Source organism: Dendroctonus ponderosae, unplaced genomic scaffold, assembly GCF_020466585.1.
Source record: "Dendroctonus ponderosae isolate FM_Combo_2020 unplaced genomic scaffold, Dpon_F_20191213v2 Dpon_F_20191213_1, whole genome shotgun sequence".
Classification (NCBI taxonomy): Eukaryota; Metazoa; Arthropoda; class Insecta; order Coleoptera; family Curculionidae; genus Dendroctonus; species Dendroctonus ponderosae.
The window spans coordinates 28943219-28958536 of NW_026017110.1; the positions used below are offsets into that span (position 1 = coordinate 28943219).

Here is a 15318-nt window from a genome sequence, read left to right on the forward strand (position 1 = left end):
TGTTTTTGTATTATTATTCGCTTATAGCGAACTCCGGATATAACGAACCAGTTTTAGTTCATTTTTCAAGTTCGTTATATCCGGACTCAACTGTACTTGCTTACTCCGCAGAACACTAATAAGATTATTCAAAACAATCTTCCAGTGCTAAACAAATTTATAGCCATTTTCCTCCAACAAAAGTTTTGTATGCCTAAAATCGATTTTTTAGAAATTAAAGTTCAGTTTTGACAAGGCTTTCATAATTTCTTAATGCCAATTTCCAACTGATTAATAATTTCCATAAAATTAGTGAGCAATTCAATAGTTTTTAAAGATTTTTCATTGTTTAGTTTGCTTAACGCATTGCCAGGAGATCTTGAAGTCATTAAATAAAACCACTCCTCACAGGCTTCAATAAACCACGCTGTTGTTAAATACTCTGGTTTAATCTGTTGAGACATTCTGTTTGATATTGTCTAAGGGTCGGCCCTTAAAAGTAGCAAAAATTCAGACTTAATAACTGGAAAATACACCAGCTTACAGACCAATAATATTTTGTTACGTACTAGCAATAATTATTTTATTGCTGACACACTAGATCAACTGTTCAGTGTGATTAATTCATTCTGCCAACAGAAATATAAAAGTGTCCAAAGGTCGGCACTTAATGGCAGGATTATCATAACTCATTTAGTCTGAACCATCAACAAATATGATATCCTATAGAAGTGAGTCAGGGTCAGTAAGGGCGACATAATTCTAGTTAAACATGCCTAATAGAATAGTAAATAAAATAACGTTCGCCTCAAAATGGCGATTAGTCACTTGGAGTCCCTAACCAATAGAAAAGTGGACTAACCATTGTCGCCACTGTTTGTATATAGTCACGGTGCCCAGGCCTAATGGGATGCAACATCCGATAATATCAATAAATTCTGAACATTTTCAAGAAGAGTCTTTTTTCGAGAAGAGAGCGAAGTAATATTTGTGTACCTATTTTCACTCAAATAGTGTTTTTTTATGTTCCTATTAAATTTTTTTTCCAGAATGTTTTTGTGAATTTTAGAGCCTTCGCACACGGGCCGCTCTGCAGCGCTTCTCGGTGGCGCTGCTGAGAAGCGCACGTTAACCTGAAGCAGACTGAAGTGGCTCGTGTGAACGACAGCATTTGAACCAATGTATATCGCTATCAGTGGCGCTTCTTTTTCAAGCGCTTTTCGGCGGTAGTCAACCACTGAACGCCACAAAAGCGCTGCTAAATCAGTGGACGCGCCCGTGTGAATAACTCCATTTAAATCAATGTATCTTCAAAACGCTTCAAAACGATTTAGCAGCGTTTCTGTGGCGTTCAGTGGTTGACTACCGCCGAGAAGCGCTTGAAAAAGAAGCGCCACTGATAACGATACATTAGTTCAAATGCTGGAGTTCACACGAACCACTTCAGTCTGCTTCAGGTTAACGTGCGCTTCTCAGCAGTGCCACCGAGAAGCGCTGCAGAGTGGTTGGTACAATGTTTATGTGCGCCTATCAGCAGCGCCACTGAGAAGCGCTGCAGAGTGGCCCGTGTGAAAAGGCTCTTAGAGTACATGGGTTTACAAAATGTGTAGCCAGTTGCTAGTTGCAGAGGCTGTTATTTTTTAGTGTCCTTAAAATCATTTGTACTTTGTATACCTAAATAAGGTTATTAATTTAAAAAAATATGAATTACAAATATGTTAAAATTGTTTCTGCAAGTGATGCACAATTCCCTATGACGCTGCTATATCACGAAAACGGCAGCCACAAGTGAAATCACATTCACAGTTTTCAAAAAATCACATTATAGGAGTGATTTTAAAATCACGCTTTAGCTTATATCTAGTTGAAACCCATTTACCTTTGGATGAATTCGGCCTGGAGAAATACAGCTTGTAGATAACGAAAGAGGCGACTACAATTCCCACGCCCAAAGCCAGGGGCAGCATCTGAAAAGCAACAAATCATTGAAGCCCCAATTGAATCTGTATACGTGGGGGCTTAGAACACGGCTGCAAGTTGAATGGCCACAGAATGAGCCCCCCAACTTCAACACTTCTAGTAAATGGCATTTACTTTACAAGGTGCCCTGGTCAAGGCGATGAGTAAGCAATTTCAAGTAAATTAATTAGTGCAATTAATTTGCAATGTTATGGGTGATTGTATGGTAAGTAATTCCGCTCAGGCCCAAGGCCATCGATATCAAACAAAGCTCTACCTGACTGGTTGAGGGCTCTTCTTTGCTCATCTCGACAACTTGCTGCAGCCAGTTACACAACGCTAACGATACTGAATTAATGCTAAATCAGCAATTACGAGAGGAGCGTGCATATCTTGGGCTTATCTGACCTCGAAAGGTCGAAGTTGGGGAAAATTAGGGGGCAATCATCGTAGAAACATAACCCCACTCATGGCCATTCAGGGCAGTCAGGTAACCGTCGCAGGAATACTCACCGGGTGAATGCCTGGCGAAATGGCCATTGCTTAACTTTACCCTGGTGAAACAAGGAGAGTTCAGGAGCAATTTTGCCTAAGAATAATAATTAGAATACATTTGTGTGTCAGACAGACAACAGATCAGAACGGCAACAATGCCTCTTGCGGCAGCTAAAAGAATTACGTGACAGCGACAGGGGCACAACAACAACATGGCAGGATATCGGGAACTTTCCCGCTTAAACAAGAGTGCCGTTGGATAATGCTCGTGAACTAAAGTGGGAATGATGGACAATGATAACAAGCTGGACAGGTTCCTCAAGCTCGGCAAGGCAGGTGAGGGCACCTACGGCGTGGTGTACAAGGCAAAAAATAAACTCACTGGCAAGAAGGTGGCTCTGAAGAAAATCAAGCTACAGAAGTAAGTGCTGGCGCTTACCAGTAGTGAGCTTTGGTACAAACAACCGTCCTTGCAGGTTCTATAACAAGGGATGCTCGGAAGGAGTGCCGTCTACTGCAATGCGTGAAATCACCCTCCTCAAAGGGGTGAGGCATTCCTCAATAGTAGAACTCCTGGACGTGATGTATACCACCGACAAGCTCTACTTGGTATTTGAGTATCTGGACCTTGACTTGAAGAAGTACATGGACTTCAGCAAAGTGGCTCTGGGGCAGGAGTTGGTGAAGGTGATAATAAGCAATAACCAGGTGTAGCTGCAACTTTAAATTTATTATTTTTAGAGCTACATGAAGCAGCTGCTGGACGCCATGGCTTATCTACATTCCCATCGGATTCTACATAGAGATCTGAAGCCCCAAAACCTGCTGGTCGACAAGGAGGGTCACATTAAGTTGGCCGATTTTGGACTCTCCCGCTCGTTCTCCCTGCCTACCAAAACCTACACTCACGAGGTGATCACTATGTGGTACCGAGCCCCCGAGCTCCTCTTGGGAGAGAAAATGTACTGCACTGGAGTGGACATGTGGAGTTTGGGTTGTGTGATGGCAGAAATGGTCAGACTTGATTTATCTTTGAAAGCCACTCATCTAAATGACAATCTTTCAGCTGATGAAAAAGGCTCTTTTTCCTGGCGACTCCGAGATTGACCAATTGTATAAAATCTTCAAAGTCATGGGAACGCCGTCAGAGGCCTGCTGGCAAGGCGTCACGCTTCTCCCGGACTTCAAGGCGGCATTTCCACAGTGGAAGCGTCAGAATTTCCAGCAAATCATACGTTTTCATAGTGCGGAAGAGGAGCACCTGCTGAAGGTGCCTCAGTCTAGTGGTTATAACAGCGACGATTTTATGGAGAGTTTTACGTTTACAGAGCCTGCTCACTTACGACCCAGCTAGAAGAAAGACTGCCAAAGAACTGCTCAAATCAAATTATGTGAAGACTGCCAAACTGACCACTCCCGACTTGGGGGCGTTTCCGCCAGACGATATTCTGGAGGAATCCGGGTCCGCATAGCATTAGTGAATCAGCCAGTGTTTAATTTATTCATTTTTTAATTATACAATAAATTTATGGACAAGTCGCAACCGTCTGGCGACTAATTTGCTTGTTTGATACCATGGATGCGCTTTTGTAAAGCAGCCAGCAGCCTTTTAAAGATACTGAGCGTGTCCGAAGGCGTCCTGCCAAACTCGTCCGTCGCAAGGTTTTGCTCAGGGGAATTACCGGCGATCGTCCGCTCTAATTCTTCAGCATGAGTCAGGAGAACGGAGTATCTGGCAGGTAAATCGAGGTTTTCGAAGTTCTCCACCGTCATCACTCTGTTTTTGTGCTCGGGTAAAAACCCAAGCGCTGTGCACTTTTCGACATCAACATCATCCAGGTCTCCCTGGTGCTTCGGGGGTTTTAAGTACGCAAACAAGGGCCTGCATAGCACCTAAAACTCGCTCAAATGGATTGGACAAGTTCCAGCAACTAATAACTAGTAAAAGTAGTCCAAATAATGTTACACCTTAGCTTCAATTGTTTTATAATCGCTCTCCTGCTGGTATTGCGACACGCAGCCGGCCTCCTCTGGCTCAACCATGTGCCTAACGGGAGTCCGGGCCAAATTCAGAAGCCGGTCGTACATTTCCTGCAGTTCATCCGACAATGAAAGGTCCAGAAGGTCGCTGATGTCTTGGGACTGACTCTCTTGTTGTTGTTGTTGGGTGACATTATTTGATTCCTGTTCGTGAGGCGGCGCGACTGGGATCTCCAGTGCAACCTCCTCATGCTCATCTCCCTGAAAACCCCCCAAGTAAAGCACTTACAACCTTAAGCTGATTCAATAATACACCTCCTTAGCAATGATATCCTGCAAGTCCAACTTTCCAGCTGCAAATTTCTGCAACAGCTCCTTATAATCCCAGTTGAGGTTGAACTTCACATCCTCTGTAGTGCTGGGCAGCTGTTGGCTGCCCGTGGAGGGAATCAGCATTTGACTGCAAGCCAGCACTTTGGACTGCAACCCGGCGGGTTCAAGCTTGAAAGGCACCGGATCGAAAAATGGAAATTCCGCCGGTCCTTTGTTGGACGTTTTGCTGAAGAACATATTAGTGCCGATGCTGTGCTCATAACTACCTAAAACGGGAATTTATAGCTGCCGCAGGGAACAGCAAATCGAGTACTAACCTTGGAATATCTGGTCGTTCACTTGCACCAAAGGCCTGGGCCCCTCCAAGTCGACCAGCCGTAGGAACACTTTGCTTTGGAGCAAACTGGCAGGCAGCGGGTTTTTGAAGTCTAAAAAAAGCAAAGTTTCATCGGCGGGAGGTTCCATTTTAGGTCAGGCTCAATCATAGATGAATATAGGGGGCTCAATATGTATATAAACAATGTATAAACGTGTCTTTATGTATGGCATAAACAGTGGAGTTGTTTGAGGTTAGGGACAGCGGAACTTTGCTCTGAAAACGGTTCGTTTAGCATTGAAAAAACGTTTTAAATTGGGAAAATTAGTTGTGCCCATTGCAACACACGCTGCTTCTAGAAAACAAGCAAAGGTAGTTAAGGAAACGCGTAAAAATTAATTAAATAGAACCCAACCATTTGGCGCCATTGCCAAACATTGAATTTTTCACCTGCTTTCTGCCTTACTTCAAGTTGTCAAAGAACTGGGTTAACTTGGGCGTCCAAATTTGCCGCCTTTAGTTGTTTATAATTGCGCTATAAAAATGCCTGGAACTGTAAGTAGAAGTTGAATTAAGCAATAAGCGACAGTCTAAAGAACATTTTCAATGTGTAGCCTGCTGATGAGCCCCGAGCCCCAACCCCCCGATCCAACATGTCGTCCCCGGCTCAGGATCTGGACGAATTTGAGGGCGAAGCCCTATTGGGCGACATAGGCGATGCCATGGAGGAGGAGGAAGGTGAAGAGCTCTTTGGGGACAACATGGAAAAGTACCAAAACTCATCCTTTGTCGTTAGTGTTGTACAACCGTGTTATTTCTCAGCGACTACCGGGCGATGCCCCATTTGGATCAATACGACCAGCGCAACCTCGACAATGAAGATTACGATGCCATGACCATTGAGGATCGTCTGGCTGCTGAGGCTGAGCTGAGGCAAAGAGATCGGGAGCTAGGAATCCTCCGGAGAGACGATCGGGAGCTGTTTTACGATCGGGAAGATGATGAGGACCCCAGAAACAAACGGCGCCGAGCTGAAAAGGCCGCCACTGGCGAAATGGATGATCAGGTACATTATTGGTTGTTTGAACTGGATTCCAGCTACTTATGCTCGGTGTTAGGACATGATAGAGTCGATTGAGAACCTGGAAGACACCAAAGGTTACACGATTAAGGAATGGGTGGTGATGATGGGGCCCCGCACTGAGATATCCAATCGCTTTAAAAACTTTATAAGGACCTACGTGAACAGCAGGGGTCAGTACGTCTACAAGGAGAAAATCCGGAGAATGTGCGAAAATAATCAGGTATGGAGTTCTTTTTGTGGTGTAGGCGTTGTGGCTGATGGGGATTTGGCTGTTTCAGTCCAGCCTAATAGTGGAATTTCCCAATCTGGCCAACAAGGAGCACGTGCTGGCTTATTTCTTGCCGGAGGCCCCACTACAGATGTTAGAGATTTTCGACGAAGTCGCCAAAGACATCGTCCTGTCCATGTACCCCAGTTACGACCGGGTGACCAATGAGATCCACATCCGGATATCGGAGCTGCCCCTCATTGAGGAGCTGCGCACTTTCAGGTCACTATCCGGCTCTGGGTGATCGGTCAATGCTCAATTTTCAGCATATTTTTAGAAAATTGCACGTAAATCAACTGGTGAGATCCTTGGGTGTCGTCACAGCTACAACTGGAGTCCTGCCGCAGCTCTCAGTAATCAAGTTCGACTGCACTAAGTGCGGCTTCGTTTTGGGGCCTTTTATTCAAACACAGGACGTCGAAGTGAACCCCACCTCATGCCCAGAGTGTCAACGCGGTGGCCCCTTTTCTGTATGTTTTCCAGTTTGCCGCTTGTACGAGTCTAATGAGTCAATTGCAGATCAACATGGAGGAGACGCTGTACAGGAACTACCAGAAGATCACTCTTCAGGAGTCGCCAGGTCGGATTCCCGCTGGACGGGTGCCTCGCTCCAAAGATTGCATCTTGTTGGCCGATTTGTGCGATCGCTGCAAGCCTGGAGATGAAGTGGATGTGACCGGAATCTACACCTGCAGCTACGACGGCAGCCTTAACGTAGATCACGGCTTTCCGGTGTTTTCGACAGTGATACGAGCCAATCACCTGGTGGTTAAGGATTGCAAGCAAATCGTCCAGTCGTTAACTGATGATGACATCAGCGCCATTATCAAGATGAGCAAAGACCATAGGATTGCTGATCGGATCATCGCCTCCATTGCGCCTTCCATCTATGGGCACGATTACATTAAGCGGGGTCTGACCCTTAGCCTATTTGGGGGCGAAGCCAAGAACCCTGGTAAAACTGAAACTATGTTATTTTTACTGTTTGATGAACTTTTGGGGGTTTATAGGACAAAAGCATAAAGTTCGTGGCGACATCAACGTGCTGATATGTGGTGACCCGGGAACCGCCAAGTCCCAGTTTCTGAAATTCGTGGAGAAAATCGCCCCCCGAGCGGTTTTTACCACTGGTCAAGGCGCCAGTGCCGTGGGGCTCACTGCTTATGTGCGCCGCAACCCCACTACTCGAGAATGGACCTTGGAGGCTGGTGCTTTGGTGCTGGCTGACCAAGGAGTCTGTTTGATCGACGAATTTGACAAGGTCCGCATTACCGGAAAAGTGAAAGTTTACTCAAGAAACGATTGTTATTGTTTATAGATGAACGATCAGGACCGGACTTCCATCCACGAGGCAATGGAACAGCAGTCAATTTCCATATCAAAGGCCGGTATTGTCACTAGTTTACAGGCCAGATGCTCGGTGATAGCGGCAGCCAATCCTATAGGCGGCCGCTACGATGCCAGCATGACTTTTACGGAAAATGTGAACCTATCAGACCCGATCCTATCCCGGTTCGATATCCTGTGCGTGGTTAAGGACGAAATCGACCCGATCCAGGACGAACATTTGGCCAGGTTTGTGGTGGATTCACACATTCGCCACCACCCTTCCAACAAGGACCACAAGGACGATGATGCGGTGGAGAACGAGATGCAAATTCCGCAGGAGATGCTCAAAAAGTACATTGTCTATGCCCGCGAAAACATCCATCCCAAGCTGCAGAATATGGACAGGGATAAGGTGGCTAACATCTACACCCAGTTGCGGCAGGAGTCTTTGGTGAGTGTTCCTACGTTCTAAACCTTTAAGCTGGATTTATAGGCTCTGCAGTTTGGGCATGTAAACATGCGTACGCTCCCGTACTCATTTATATACCCGTCGTTGATTGAGGTTTGCAGTTGTCGTGACGTTTCTGCAGCAAATGCAACGCCGCTAAATTCACCTGCAGTTTGCCCAGGAGAGTTACAGATTGGCATGCTCTAACGTGACGTAACTTGTAACAACGTTACTATTGGAATTGCTCGGGAATGGTATACCAGGCCTGGGTAACTCAGTGAATTTTTTGGAGTTGGCGCAGTGCTGCGCAAATGGCTTGATGCACCAACCCAACGCACCGGCGCAGTAACTTAGTTCCGTTACTGGCAAGTTGTTTTTCGAATTATTTTAAGGGCCATTTATTAACAGTATTTTGAGTTTTTTCAAAATTTCAGAATTTTCCAGGTGTAACAAAGTTACTGTTTCTTCTAATCGCTCAATTTTCTAATGTTTTAGGTAAAAATACTGACAATCTACTAATATTTTCTGCGAAAATTATTATAACACTCGCCTCTTTCGTCGTTTCATAAAAAGTATTGAAATCCTTTTCCAGCTTCAAATTTAGGACAAAAATCAACAGAATAAAGAAATACAGAATATAACAGAAAGTTTATAATAAATTATTTGGGAAACTCATCACCCCCATCCCTCTGAAGACTTTAGAATTGTTTTAAAAACCGGGGGTTTTTAGTTTTTACATTTGGAAAACTTACCGCATAATTTTGCTCTCCCAAAAAAAAAGGTTTTTTCCTCAAGAACTAATTGATGGTCCAGTTCCATACAGCAACAACTCCAAACTTGGCCATTTTTAGTTTAATACGGCAATATGCACAAAATTAAGTAGTTACTCTTTTGCATACAGCAAGAACTGGAAATGTTTGGACTTGTCAACTTTAAATGAGATCTTCCCTTTTAGCGTTAAGCCGAATTTATAATTATTCTAGTTTAACATAGCTACAATTAGACATGATGCTCTTTGATTTAAATTTATTGGATAATTAGGTCAGTTCCATAGATCAATATTTTGAGTTATTGCCTTATGGAACTGAACAAATCTCAAAATATCTGATGTTATTCGCAGCAAATTTTCAGATTAATAGCTTGTCATTATTTTTTGAGAGAATCGTGGGTTTGGTGTTTGTGCTTTTCGCTTGTTATAAATAGTTATTTAATAGCAAACTTGATGAATTTATTCGCATACAACGTTGTGGCTAAATAAGAGCCCAATATATGTTGCGTTTTGCAAGAAAAGAGGCAGTTTTTTACAAAGTAGGCAACGGAGCCCTTAGTTTAAATTAATGTTTTTTCAAATAAATAATAAAATAACGAAATTCCATTTGAAAGCAAAAACACCTCATATCGATGCAGAGAAAAAAATTATTACTGTCATAAATGAATATGCAAAAGATGGAACCTATACTATAATAAAAAGAAATGTGGAGCAAGAATATACAGCTGACTTAGAGGGTAGATACAGAAAACAATATAGAGGAAAACATTATCGTTAAAGAGTATCTCGTCAATAACAATAACGACTTGATAGAATTAACAGATGCCACTAACCAAACCAATTATATTATTATTGCAGATAATCTTTCACACATAGAATCAGAAGACCACATTATTAACAACCATGATCAAGTTGTTGATACTTCTTTGTCAGATAATTTGAAGGGACAACTAGAGTTCTTAAATGTGGATACCGAGAACATCGTCCAAGTTGGAAATAATATTGCAAATGAGTTTGCTGAGGAGATAAATACCATTATGGCAAATACCATTGAAGCTACTCTGGGAAATGTACAGGCACAAGATCAGAATTTATCTCAACAGAATGCACCTCCTTCAGATACTTACAGTAAGCATTCTATTGACATCGATTCCAATTGTTCGCCTGGCAACTTTTCTACCTACTCTTTTGAGAGCGATTCTTGAGAGAGATGTTAATAACCAAGACAATGAATCTGATACTAATTTGACTAGAAAACACTTACGAAATCCTGATAAATGGGAAAGGTCGGTCGCTAAGAAGAGTAGAAATAACGGATTTGAATATGTTAATATCCGAAAAGAAGCAGTTGTTGCTGTAAAGTTGGACCGCCTTGCAATGAGAATTGCAAGCTACAATGCAGATATCTTTTTACTGAAGAAGCGCGGGATGAAATTCATAAAAGCTTTTGGAGCATTGGAGACATTAACCACCAGAGAGACTATTTTTTGCAATGTATGCAACAAATCAATCCTAAATATAGAATGTATACACCCAATAGTAACAAGTCTAAAAACTATGCTTACCACTTTGAATCAAACGGTAAAAAAATAGGGTATACAAGACATTTTATCTGAGAATATTCGGCATAAGCAATAAACTTATATTTAGTGCAACCAAGAAAAAGAGATGAAGGTGATATTCTGCAGTTAGATATGAGGGGAAAGCACAAGACCGGTGACGTTATGAAAAATCATGTTCTCTGTGTGCCTTGTGGAGGCATCAGCGCTTTTTTTTTATAAACCACGTGTAGCTACTTATAACTTTACCATCTATGATGTTATTGAAAACCAGGAGTACTGTTTTACATGGCATGAAGGCCTAGGCAAACGTAGGGCCAATGAGATTGGCAGCTGTTTGTATGTATTTCTAAAACACCACACAAAGAGGAAATACTTCACCTTTTACTCAACAACACAAAACAATTGCGCTGGACAACACAAAATGTGCAGTGGAATGAAATTTGTGCTGTAAAAGTAATCAAGAGTAAACCATTTACATTTTTTTACCAAAAGTCATGTTCAGAAAATGAATTTAGTGAAATTGATGTCCGCCACAAAACTAGACGAGGTCATGATAGCAACATTAAACCTACAAAGGTGTATAAAGCACCCATTAAAATTTCGCAAGCAAAAAAAAAATTGGTGGTTTTGTGTAACAGTGATGCAATTCCCAGTCAATACTGGACGTCTTATAAGGACTACCCTGTACGTTGACAATAGCTATAGCAGATTATAGTGATTCCGATTAGAAGTGTCCAGTTTAGATTAGATAGTTTGCAGGATGAATGTGAACAGACGAGTCTATTTACCGCGTATAATTATAAGTTAAAAGTTTTAAAAGACGGGCACCTCAACATAGGAAACAAAGTGAACAAGTCGCCTAATTACTAGCTTCATACGGCAACAAGTCACAAAATAATTACTAACTTCGTTAAAATTATTAAAACAAGTACTTTTTGTGACATTATTGTTATGAGACGGTCTGCTAACAACCATCTCAGAACAAATAAATGAATCATACTTAGTCTGTTGTTTATTACAATTTCAAAAAACCTGTAATCTTTGACATTCAATTTCTAAAGACAATGATTTTTGAATTGTTGCTGTATGGAACTGAACCATCGTAATAAATGTTTTAACGCTTGAAAAATTATACTTTTTATACAACATATTTTAATTGTAAATTGGTGTTTGAGTTTGTGTGAATTTTAAATCTGATCATGGCGCTGTTGTCTCGCCGAAACGTTATGAAATAAACTATATAAAAATGTTTATTTCACACTTTGACTGCAACCCAGGAAGGAAAAGAATATAATAACAATTACACGCAGTCAGGAAAATAAATCAAAATTTTAGACGTAAGAAACTGTTTTGCGAGGGGGTTTTTTAAGGCCACCCCATTTAAATGTTTTCTTCAGCCGCAATTGAGTCCGGTACACTTCACTTCCGGAAAAAAACACCTTAGATTCTGGAACCACCTGGCACTCGCTTAATAAGTTTTCTGTAGCCAATCGTCTGGCTAGATAAGAAAAATATGCGCACATTAAACGCCAAAGATCTACTTTACTTTTGTCTTTCAAAAGTTGGAATCAGCCGGATTATTTCCTCTCAAAAGTACTCTGAAGGGCGTCTTAGAATAACAATCCGATCCCTCAGAATGTAATCTGGAGAAAAAAACGGGATTGACTGCCTCTGTAGACTCTGTACAGGCTTATTCATCCCAGCAAATGGGGGTTCCCCTGCACGATACGTGCACTCCCGCTGCGCACGCAATTTTTTGTCACCAGAATGTGGTTCCCCTGAGACTGAAGTTTCCTCGCTTTTTCAAGCTGGCGCACCTCGATGTTTTTATGGGTCATATATATGGTAGTTTCAATACCATTCCCGAGCGATTCCAATAGTTATCTAAGTCACGTCACGTTAGAACCATATTTGAAAGAATTCGCCTGGCCTAGTTATACAACGTCTGCTTTTAGGCCACTGGCAGTCTTCCCATCACGGTGCGCCACATCGAAAGCATCATCCGCATGAGTGAGGCTCACGCTCGCATCCACTTGCGCGAGTACGTACAAGAAGAGGACGTCAACATGGCCATCCGCATGATGCTGGAGAGTTTCGTGGAGACCCAGAAGTACAGCGTGATGAAGTCAATGAAGCAGGCCTTTCAACGGTACTTGTCCTTCAAAAAGGACCACAGTGAGCTGCTGTTTTACATTCTGCGCCAGTTGGTGCGCGATCAGTTGACCTTCCAACGCGCCACGAATGAATCTGAAGCGATGGCGGTGGAGATCGACGAAAAGGACCTGTTTGATAAGGTCAGTTCCAGCTGATTTGCACGCGCAAATGCTAAACTAAATCTCCGGTTGCAGGCAAAACAGATCGAGATTCACGACCTGAAGCCGTTCTTCCGCAGCAAGATTTTCGAGAGCAACCACTTTTCGTACGACCCCAAGCGCAAGGTGATTATCCACACGGTACCCGAGTCCATCAGGGACTGATCCAGAGGGGCCGCCTCCTTGGGCACATCACATTTGCCGTTAGCGTCAATAAACCCACATTTTTTTTTTAACTTAGAGGGTTTATTTACATGGAAACGTACAAAAATTGGGACCTTAAGGCTATTATTCTAGATATGTACATTGATTGGAATAAATAATTGAACTATAGCAACAGTGCCGCTTATTTACCTAGCGGCCCAAAGAACTGCTGGTGAGGGTACTCGGCCCACTTCGAGAAGTCCATGCTGGGAATCACCTGGCTCTTACACGGAACCCGCGGGTTTCTGAAACAGTTGTTTGCATTAGTTAGGGTGAGAGAGTAGAGGGGTAAGTGGTACATTTCGTGGTCTGGCAGCACCATCGGGTAGAGCTGGATGGTGTCGATTAGATCGGTATTGTCACAGATAACTCGAGCTAGGCGGGCCTTGCGGATTTCCTCCAGTTGTTCCAAAGTGAAAGATGAGGGCTGATTGGGCAGTTCGTACCTGGAACACGGGGTTGCTTATAGGATCGGGGATAGTATGGGGGACGTTTGCTTACCAAAAGCGGTCTCCTTGACGCGAGTAGCTGAACTGGGTGGCTATGATGCAGGCGAAAGTGGGGCCCAACATGCTGCCAGGCAGCGGCCGCTCGCAAACTCCGCCCGACCACAAATCGATGTCTGCCGGATGTCTGCAACCCATTTAATACGATTATTTGGAGTTCTTCCTAGGTTTTCCGTGGACTTACTCAAAAATCGAGGCATATTTAACGACAGTTTCATTCGGCATCGAGCCGAACATGTCGTCGAAACTGTCTCCGGCCGGTAGACCGCAGAACTTCCGAAACTCCATGTAGCCGGGCAGGCCAAACTCTCGGCCGCGCTGCATGTTGAAGCTGACCAAGTCCATGCCAAAGCGCGCGCCCACCTTCTTGAACAGGTGATTGGTCACTTCTTGCGTAATTGAGTCGTCCATAGCTTGTGCCACTTGGTTCATCAGGCCCATAATGTACTCATCCAAAACACCGGCCCTGTACAGGTCGTACGGTCTTCTGATCAAGTCCGATAAACGCTTGGAGGCTGTGGAGGAGAGAGTTGTTGCGTTATTATAGGATATACAACAACAGAAGAGGAGATCCTGCAGCTTATGCTTAAGACTCACTTTTCTGAATCAATACTGGGAATAGTCCAGGAACTAGTTCATAGAATAGTTCCGTATGCCCAGGCCAAATCCTTTCGCCCAATCATCCTAACATCTTTCTTACTTAATACACTAGAGAAGCTGATGGACAGGCATATCAGGGAAGACATTTTCACCAGAAATCCTCTACACCACAACCAATCTGCCTACCAACCGGGAAAATCATGCAAATGTGCTATCCATGAAATGGTGCAGAGGGCAGAGACCTCACTAGGGCGCAAACAAATTGCTCTGGCGGCTTTTCTGGACATAGAGGGAGCCTTTGACAATACCTCTTTTCAGACAATTGTCAAAGCGGTGAAAGATCGCGGAGTGGAGCCTTCAATATCTAAATGGATCCCAAACATGCTGAAGTGCGGAACTGTTACCGTCGCACTCAATCAAGTCAGCGTGGATGCGCGGGTTGCCGACGGGTGTCTGCAGGAAGGAGTTTTGTCGCCTCTGCTGTGGAGCCTGGTGGTGGACCGGCTCCTGTTGTCTCTCGAGGGGAGGGGATTCTATGCACTGGGATATGCGGATGATATCTCCATTGTTGCGCAGGGAAACTTTGGAGACGCTGTGTCATCACTGATGCAGCAGGCGCTAAACACCACCGAACAATGGTGTAACACGGAAGGGCTGAAATCATCACTAGAGGGCGGAAAATAAGCAAAGTGCATATCTATGAATTTTTTGCACATTTTATCCAATTTCATGAAAAATTGCATATATCTAAAAAATCTGTATCATTGTGCATGTTTGAAGATTTTTCTTTTCATCTTAATGAAATATTATGGATGTCCATCGGCGGGCGTAAAGTAGGCACTAAATTTATAAGTTTACCTGCCTTTTATTTCATAATTTTTATTTACTACCCTGGAATGTCTCGAGTTGGAAAGCCCTAAAATGTCTCAAATCGGCAAAATATTACGTTTTTGAAGCGTCAATAAAGAACCAAAGCTGTAAAAGTTCAAGCAAAACTTTCAGATCTCAACTTTTTATCCTGTATCGATTATATGTAGTTTGAATTTCAAGTATTTTTTGCTTGATCCACTCACCAGAGCTTAAATTTTTTTTTCTCTCTCACTGAGTGCAAGATGATACAAAAACTAGTCACAGAGACAACTAACAATCTGTTTTGTTTTGGCAATACGATATT

At 43.0% G+C, this 15318-nt stretch overlaps 5 protein-coding genes across 5 annotated transcripts in view; 2 read left to right on the forward strand and 3 right to left on the reverse strand.

Annotated features, from left to right (window-relative positions):
* LOC109538507 (NADH-cytochrome b5 reductase 2) overlaps positions 1-2349 on the reverse strand; it is a 6587-nt gene extending 4238 nt beyond the window's left edge. Inside the window, exons 1-2 of the mRNA XM_019905756.2 lie at positions 2216-2349; positions 1859-1946 (exon numbers count right to left, since the gene is read on the reverse strand). Coding sequence (XP_019761315.1) covers positions 1859-1946; positions 2216-2245 — 118 coding nt within the window. The 5' untranslated portion in view covers positions 2246-2349. The remainder of the gene's footprint in view (positions 1-1858; positions 1947-2215) is intronic.
* A 54-nt stretch (positions 2350-2403) lies between these two features.
* Positions 2404-3991, forward strand: LOC109538506 (cyclin-dependent kinase 2). Its single transcript, XM_019905755.2, has 5 exons — positions 2404-2854; positions 2910-3120; positions 3175-3447; positions 3500-3703; positions 3762-3991. The coding sequence occupies exons 1-5, from the start codon at positions 2718-2720 to the stop codon at positions 3903-3905; spliced, it is 969 nt and encodes a 322-aa protein (XP_019761314.1). The 5' UTR covers positions 2404-2717; the 3' UTR covers positions 3906-3991.
* On the reverse strand, positions 3912-5422 carry LOC109538504. Its single transcript, XM_019905754.2, has 4 exons — positions 5064-5422; positions 4729-5012; positions 4402-4674; positions 3912-4326 (listed from the first exon to the last, which is right to left on the reverse strand). The coding sequence occupies exons 1-4, from the start codon at positions 5209-5211 to the stop codon at positions 3988-3990; spliced, it is 1044 nt and encodes a 347-aa protein (XP_019761313.2). The 5' UTR covers positions 5212-5422; the 3' UTR covers positions 3912-3987.
* Positions 5423-5511: 89 nt separating this feature from the next.
* On the forward strand, positions 5512-13167 carry LOC109538503 (DNA replication licensing factor Mcm2). Its single transcript, XM_019905752.2, has 11 exons — positions 5512-5617; positions 5677-5831; positions 5885-6128; positions 6181-6366; positions 6425-6636; positions 6692-6884; positions 6934-7369; positions 7425-7675; positions 7733-8194; positions 12478-12816; positions 12871-13167. Exons 1-11 carry the CDS (start codon positions 5606-5608, stop codon positions 12997-12999), a joined length of 2619 nt encoding a protein of 872 aa, XP_019761311.1. The 5' UTR covers positions 5512-5605; the 3' UTR covers positions 13000-13167.
* LOC109538498 (peroxidase) overlaps positions 13059-15318 on the reverse strand; it is a 28724-nt gene continuing 26464 nt past the window's right edge. The window contains exons 10-13 of the mRNA XM_048661464.1: positions 13729-14059; positions 13540-13671; positions 13338-13484; positions 13059-13283 (exon numbers count right to left, since the gene is read on the reverse strand). Of these exons, the coding sequence (XP_048517421.1) occupies positions 13181-13283; positions 13338-13484; positions 13540-13671; positions 13729-14059 (713 nt within the window). The 3' untranslated portion in view covers positions 13059-13180. The remainder of the gene's footprint in view (positions 13284-13337; positions 13485-13539; positions 13672-13728; positions 14060-15318) is intronic.

What these genes read in the sequence shown, in the direction of transcription:
- LOC109538506 (XM_019905755.2), top strand. Translation starts at nt 2,718, where the DNA reads ATGATGGACAATGATAACAAGCTGGACAGGTTCCTCAAGCTCGGCAAG. An exon ending in TGGGGCAGGAGTTGGTGAAG is followed by an intron (nt 3,121 to 3,174) that starts GTGATAATAAGC and finishes TATTATTTTTAG; the next exon opens with AGCTACATGAAGCAGCTGCT. An exon ending in GTTGTGTGATGGCAGAAATG is followed by an intron (nt 3,448 to 3,499) that starts GTCAGACTTGAT and finishes ACAATCTTTCAG; the next exon opens with CTGATGAAAAAGGCTCTTTT.
- LOC109538504 (XM_019905754.2), bottom strand. Translation starts at nt 5,211, where the DNA reads ATGGAACCTCCCGCCGATGAAACTTTGCTTTTTTTAGACTTCAAAAAC. An exon ending in GAACGACCAGATATTCCAAG is followed by an intron (nt 5,013 to 5,063) that starts GTTAGTACTCGA and finishes TTCCCGTTTTAG; the next exon opens with GTAGTTATGAGCACAGCATC. An exon ending in ATAAAACAATTGAAGCTAAG is followed by an intron (nt 4,327 to 4,401) that starts GTGTAACATTAT and finishes AGCGAGTTTTAG; the next exon opens with GTGCTATGCAGGCCCTTGTT.
- LOC109538503 (XM_019905752.2), top strand. An exon ending in GGGCGAAGCCAAGAACCCTG is followed by an intron (nt 7,370 to 7,424) that starts GTAAAACTGAAA and finishes GGGGGTTTATAG; the next exon opens with GACAAAAGCATAAAGTTCGT. An exon ending in AAAAGGACCTGTTTGATAAG is followed by an intron (nt 12,817 to 12,870) that starts GTCAGTTCCAGC and finishes CTCCGGTTGCAG; the next exon opens with GCAAAACAGATCGAGATTCA.